Below are 7500 nucleotides of genomic sequence, written 5' to 3'. Positions count from 1 at the left end.
TTCTCTCTCTCTCTATCTCTCTCTCATTCTCTCCCTCTTCCTCTCTCTCTCTCTCTCTCTCTCTCTCTCTCTCTCTCTCTCTCTCTCTCTCTCCCTCTCGCTCTCCTTCCCTCCCTCCCTTCCTCCCCCTCTGTGTGTGTGTATTTACCTAGTCGTATTTACTTAGTTGTATTTTACGGGACGAGAGCTATGCTCGTAGTGACCCGTTTTCGTATCTCTCCAAATCCTTTTTATTCTTAAAATCTTGTATAGTTTTGGCACTCACTGTTTCCCTGTTTAGTTTGTACCAGACATCAATCACTCTTTGTGGAAAGCTATTCTTTTTTCAAATTTCTTCTGTAACTGTCCTTCATTAGCTTCTTCTCATGTCCTATTGTTTCTCTTCTGTCCTATTTTAATAAGTCGTCTCTATCAAGAACTTCCATCCCTTTCATAATTCTGTAAATGGTCAACAAATCACCTCTTTCTCTTCTCTGTTCCAGTGTTGATAGATGTAATTTATCCAGTCTTTGTTCGTATGTCAAATTTGAGAGTGTAGGTGCCATTTTTGTCGCTGCTCTTTGAATTCTTTCTAATTTTCTTGTTTTGTTTTGTTTTCTTTTGCTAGGTGCCCATAGTGTTGCAGCATACTCCAATTTAGGTCTTATCAGTGCAACCACTATTTTCTTTACCATTTCTTCATCCATGTAGTCGAAGGCCACTTTCATTGATCTTAATAAGTTAAAAGTCTCTCCAACTAATTTATTGACATGTTTATCAGGTGTCAAGTCACTTGAGATAATCACTCCCAGGTCCCTTTCTGAGTCGACTTTTTTGACTTCCTTGGTACCAATTTTATATTGACCCGATATTCTATTTTTGCTTTTTCCAAATTCCATTATACTACATTTCTTAATGTTAAAGTTCACTTCACACCTCTGACTCCATTCCCATATTTTGTCCAGGTCTTCTTGTAGCGATCTGCAATCTTTTTCTGTGCTTATTATCTTGAGTAATTTGGCGCGTGTCTTTCTTTCTCTGTTTTGATTTGTTTTCTTTTATTTTTTTTAGTTTTACTTCCATTGCTATTGGCAGCCTGCTTTATTGTTGATCTTGCTGTTTTTCCAAATTCGACCTTTTTATTTTTGAATGTATACAATTTATTTATATTTTACTTTTATTTTTTCTCTAATTATTACTTTCATGAATTCTTTTTTTTTACATCTGTACTGCATCGCTAACAGGCCAAAATAATATTTGTAATATGTTTGTTAAGTCATTTAGTCTTATGCATGTTTGTGTTTACTCAAAGGTGGAGAGAGGGTAGGCTGGTCGACAGGGTTTTGTTTGTTCATGCTGTGGGCGTAGTAGTACAGTGCAGTATAGGTAAGATGGGCGAGATGGGGGAGGGGGGATTTGGAGTGTTAGTGTAAGGAAAGATTGAAATGGAAGGGATTTAGAGATATGATAGGTGTGGGGCAGACCCACTTGCTCGGTTGATGTGGGCGTGTTTGGCCACTCCCTTTTAAGGTCTGGCGCTTGCATTGCATTCTTCGTTTTGACCAAAGTTGCAAAATGTTATAGCACACTTGGGCTAATATTACTTTTCTAATATTATTTCATTTATATTTTTGTTTACTTTGTTGTTTTCTTTGTTTTAATATTATTTTATTTCCTGTGTATTTATTTGTAATTTTCTTAATTTCTATGTTATTTATGTATCTATTTATTTGCTTATTTTGTATTTTCTTTATCATTATTTATTCATTTATATATCTATTTTTATTGATTTTTATTTTAACTTATTTATATACTTATTAATTTTTGTCTGATGGAGAGGTTGGAGGAAGTGGATAGGTTTAGGTATTTGGGGTTGCATGTGGCAGGAAAGGGAGGAGTGGAGGTGGAGGTAAATTGTAGATTGAAAGAAACAAGTAAATGCCTTGGGGGATTAAAAAGTATTATGAGAAATAGGCATCTGGGAATGGATGCAAAGAGGAGATTGTATGAAGGGGTGATTGTGCTGATGGTATTGTATGGGGCAGAGACCTGGAATTTAAGAAAGGTAGAGAGGAAAAGTTTAAATGTGTTTGAGATGAAGTGTCTGAGAAGTATGGTAGGGATTACTATGCTAGATAAAGTGAGAAATGAGGAGGTGAGAAGGAGAGCGGGAGTGGAAAAGGAGATGGCAGATAGGGCTGATGAAAGATTATTGGGATGGTTTGGACACATGGAAAGAATGAGTGATGAAAGATTAGTAAAAGAGGTGTGGAAGGCAGAGGTGGAGGGAGTGAACTAGAGAGGACAATTGGGGATGAGATGGATGGATGGGGTGAGGGGGATATTGAGAAAGATGGGAATATCTGTTAAGCAAGGAAGGGAGAAGGCAGGAGATAGGGATAAGTGGAGAGTGTGTATAGATGATTATGTTATGCAAGGAAGGGATGGGTGGGGGATTGGGGGTAAAGGGGTGCCTATGTGTGAATGATATTTTGATGCAGCCCAAAGAGATTTCTCCCCATCTTCTCTTTTTCTGCATGAGGGGATGGGGAGGGGCAGTCAGTGATTAATTGAAGCAGCTTTGCTGCATATGTACTGTGTCTTGCTACATTGCCTCTGACCCAGGGTAGTGGTGGTATATGGGGATGACCTGTCATCCATAAGGAGCTAAGATGAGATTGGGGAAAGTGTGGTGGATGGGAGTAGGTACATGCCTTTGAGTTGGCTACCTCCCTTATAAGGGGGAAAAGCTTGTTGTATATAGATGAATACATAGTGATGGTTGCAGACAATAAATGTAGTTCTCAAAAAAAAAAGATGAATAGAAATCATTAACTAAATGTTTCTTTCAAATGCTTGTTTCTTAATGACCATTAACTCCTAGGTTTGAAAATTATGTCATGGTTAGCATTTCTCTTTTCATCTGTCTTTCCTTATGAATGTCCTCCATTGGTCATTGTCTGTCATTGCAGGATCTCTTGACTTCTCTGAATTTCTTTCTTTCACCTCAACTTCCTCTTTAGCAACATTGTCACACTCTCTGGGCCTTCCCAGGAAGAAATAATGTGACAGTGTTACAGACCATTTTTTTCCCCAAAATGTATGGTTCTTGTAGACCATAAACTTTAAATATTCAAGTTCCCATGACAGTTACAGACCTTTGACTGTGAACAATTTTGAGAGAGAAAAAAAAAAAAAATAGGGTATGTTAATAAATGGACATTTGAAATATGCATAGCTCTTATAAACAATTCCTGATAGAATTCTCAATTTTGTGTGATGATCAAAGACTATGATTGTCAAAGCTGTTGATGGTGAAAGAATGTGAACAACAGATTTTCAACATATCTATAGTCCTTGTAAACTGTTAAATTTTAGATAATTTATTCAAATTGGTGTGTTGGTTAAGGATCATAGTTTTCAATCTCATTGATGGTTAAAGGATGTTGACCATTAGATTTTGAATTAATTTTTCAAATTTGCGTGACAGTTAAGGATCCTAGTTTTTAAAATTGTTGACAGTTAAAAGATATTAATTTTTAATGGATAGTCAACAAAAATATAATTTTTGTTGACCGTCAGATTTTGAATAAAACTTTGAAATATGTGTGACGGTTACAGACCATTGACTTTACAAGACGTCCCGGAGAGTATTCGGGCTGGAACTGGAGGGAACCAGGTAGAGGACAAGAGGACGCAGTTTGCTGCTCTCCGGGAGAAACAAGCCTCCTTTCAGAGTGAGGTCTCTGGGTTGTCCATACAGAGCAAGTAAGGCCAAAGACTTTGTAACATTACTTCAATCAGGGTTTTTGGGCTTAGGGTGTTTGGACAAGCAAAGTAAAATCATTACCCTTCCCCCAGTGTCTACTCATCCACTCCAATGTCAAAGCTTCAGTTCCACATGAATAACATTTGTATAGAATATACACAAATCATGTTTGGATAATGGCAGTTCATGTAATGACAGTTTGATTATGGGAGGGATTAACTCTCTCAGAGTCCTGTGGTAGATCATGAAGGCTGAACTTGCTCACACTTCTTACTGGAGTATTGACTGCGTCAGGATCAGAATTTTAGGGACTTTAATGATGCCCCTATGGATCAGAATCACACAGCATTCCTCTCTGCTTGGAGACTCATCTGTGCACAAAGAAGAATGCTGTAAATACTTCTGCTCAGACGCCTTGAATCTTTTCTTTACTACCTCCATGAATCAACCTTTTTCAGATATGTTGCTTATTGGTGACAGAAAACATGGCAAACTCACTCACTCACTCACAACCTTCTTAATAATGGGTAATGTTCTGATGGGAAATTCAAGGCAAGGTCAGCTTATGTTTCAGCTATTTTTGAACTTGGTGCACCTTCACTAACCCGTGCTTGCCCTTCAACTATTTTCTCATTTTATTTTTTCTCAATTGAAAAGAAATACTGTTTAGTAATTTTTTGTTATCTGTGTGTGTTTTTCAATTGAAAGCTACATCTGTCATTGCCGTTAGAATATATTTATTATTTCATAATATTTTTATCTGTACATGATGCAGGGCTCACCCCTACTCTATCAGAGAACGCCATACAAACCTCACATTATGGCAACATACTTGCCAGACCTGTGCCTCATTGGCTGTTGCAATTAACATTGGGATTCAGTTGCTAATCAGACGTAGTTAGGGTGAAGATATTGCCAAAATGTGAGGTTCATCAATGATGGAATCACTGGGATGATTTTTAGTGCACATTTCTTGACTTCCTTAAATAAGCATGTCACAGTTCATGCTTAAGATCAAGAATTATGAATATGAACTAGATTTCCCTCTCCAGGTCAAGTATCGAATCTTTGCTCGAATCCCGACAAGTGGACCCTGTGGACCTCCTCCTCTCTGTGGGCTTCGGTGGATCTGAAAGTGACGAAATGGCCCGGATACCTGAAAGGTTCCTAGGGCCCTCACAGGTAAGGGAGCATGAAAAATATCCAGATCTATGCAAAGTCTCAATCACTCATGACCCGTAACAGTCCAGGGTCTGTCCATTCCAAACAAAATTGTGTAAATGTATCACAACAAAATACAGGAATACCTCACTATACGACAAAGTGCCATAAAGTAAGTAAAACAAATGTTGGGTGTATGTGAAAGTCCCAGGCAAATATTTACATGTAAAACCCACCTTGATATACAAATTTTTGCATTGTGACCAGTCAATTGGGAACGCAACTTGGTTGTATAGTGAGGTATTCCTATATGTAGCCATCTTCACTCTGCTGAAGAGACTAGCCTCTTCCATATTATTTTTTATATTATTCAGGCCAAAGTTAGGCTACTTTATTTATCTCCATAGTACCATCTCAGTAAGGAAGGGGCTATAGCTTATCTGATTCTACAGCCCTGGCTAGCTTAGGAACATCACTCTCACTGTGAGTAACCTGAATTCGAAATTCGAAATCCCAAGGCAGACACAGAAATTGGTGCCAGAACTAAAGCTTCATACACATGTATGTTTGCATCCTATCAGGCTTGCCTCATACTTCATTCAGACAGCACACAAAATAAAACCATTCCAACACCTTCCTACTACCCTTACACTAAAACCATCTGTGTATTCAACTGGAAATATCTTGTCGTATTTGGGTGAAAGTAAGACGTGTGTTTGTGGTAGAAGAAAACCTCCCTTGTCCCAAGGATGTCCTCTAAAGGTTCCCCAAAAAACAGGTTGCAGATGACAGAGTAATCCTTTCCTTTATACTTATACTTTCTGCCCCCAGGCTCTTTGAGATCATTGAAACAGATGTCGATAACAATGACAAGAAGTGGTTGACTAACTTTATAGCAGGAAGACAATGCAGGTAACCCAAAACAACCAAATCTCAGGCACAAAGATACTACACAGTGGAGTCCCTCATGGCACAAGACTCTCACCCTTACTGCTAAACCTGTTCATGAGTGATCTAATTCCAGAACCTTAAGTACCAATGTTCTCTCATAATGCAGATGACTGGACTATAATAACCCAGCATAGTAAATATGAAATGATAACAAAGAACACTCAAGCCTACTTGAAAAAAAAAAAAAAATGATAAGATGAAATGGTCGAACTCAGGCTACCATCCAGCATCAAGACAGTATCAACACAGAATGGGCCTGATCATGGATTCAGGGTGCCCTGGATGCAACCACTACACAGAGGACAAAGAACAACACCTCACACTACAATGCTCCACACTAACAGTCCCCAGACAACAACACAATATCTCTTCTCTAAGTGATTCATGGTCCCACGTGGAGGCTGTGGGTCTTGTGTAAGAGAGACCAGGGGTGATGGATTGATTTATTTCCCCCAGGTTATTTTCTTAATCTTCAAGGCATCCCCCTTGGTAGCAAAGAGGTTAAATTTGTTTCTGTTGTTTGATTGCAGTGGCCCCTTTTTGACTGAGGATGTTACTGATGCTCATAGAAACATTGTGAATCAGTTTTTCATCTTTATCTAACAGTATGCTAGATTCTCAAAGTGTCAACATGTTCAGAGATATGTTATCTTGAGGCTCATGGTTCATCTTTGTTTCTTTCCTTTTTGTCTTTCTCCAGGTAAAAGGAAACGATGTAAACGACTTCCTAAGAAAAGAACAGGAGTTCACAGACATGGTGGAGTCTTCTGATTGGGTGCCAGGTCTCAGTTCACAAGGTGGGTTCTCTTCCGTCATGTCGGGTGACAACCGAAGTTCCACAGGGTCCATCACTACCACCTCCGAAATCTGCTTTGCAGGGCGATTGTGGTCGACACGGGGTATCCCGTCCTCCGTTTTTAGTCGCCTCTATGGTCGACACAACTCCCATCCCCACCATTACCTCCATTATGGGAGCCATTCTCCAACACCCTCCACAAAATCTGCCCCCCCGTCACCTCACCATCGTATTCTGTCACGGTTTCGGTCCCACACAGTTGATGCGAAACCTTTGGTTATACCCACAATACTTGTCAATGAGGTGTGACATTCTGACTTGTAGGTTATTTTAAGTGTTGGTTATTTGTAAATATTTTTATATTGATGTGAAAGTAAAGTTTTTGTGGTGTTTGACAAGGGTGTGAGATATGGGATGTGTGCAATATATCATGCCGTTTTGCAAGAAGCATAAGTGTCCATCTAATCAAATCTCTTGAGGTGCTTGGTGATAGCATCGTTTCAGTAAGCAGCAGATTTTTAAAGATCTAGTTTATATAAGGGTTCCCTATTTAATTTTAAAAATTTACAGATACATGTAGCCATATATATATATATATATATATATATATATATATATATATATATGTATGTATATATATATATATATATATATATATATATGATGTAAGCGGAGTAGGAAACACGGGAGTCTGAGTCTTGAGTTTATTCCTGACTAGTTTTGCAGGTGTGCTTTATCAAAGCATACCTGCGAAACTAGTCAGGAATAAACTCAAGACAAAGACTCCTGTGTTTCCTACTCTGCTTACATCAACGTGTCAGAATGTCTCAACATATATATATAT

At 38.5% G+C, this 7500-nt stretch overlaps 1 protein-coding gene across 1 annotated transcript in view; it reads left to right on the top strand.

Moving 5' to 3' along the window:
• Positions 1–7500, top strand: part of LOC143024941 (uncharacterized) — a 208071-nt gene that overhangs the window by 160734 nt on the left and 39837 nt on the right. Inside the window, exons 6-8 of the mRNA XM_076184447.1 lie at positions 3601–3747; positions 4801–4930; positions 6561–6657. Of these exons, the coding sequence (XP_076040562.1) occupies positions 3601–3747; positions 4801–4930; positions 6561–6657 (374 nt within the window). The remainder of the gene's footprint in view (positions 1–3600; positions 3748–4800; positions 4931–6560; positions 6658–7500) is intronic.

This window comes from Oratosquilla oratoria, chromosome 4 (assembly GCF_046742065.1).
Source record: "Oratosquilla oratoria isolate Oo_2021 chromosome 4, ASM4674206v1, whole genome shotgun sequence".
Lineage (NCBI taxonomy): Eukaryota > Metazoa > Arthropoda > Malacostraca > Stomatopoda > Squillidae > Oratosquilla > Oratosquilla oratoria.
This window is presented reverse-complemented; position numbering and strand designations above follow the sequence as displayed.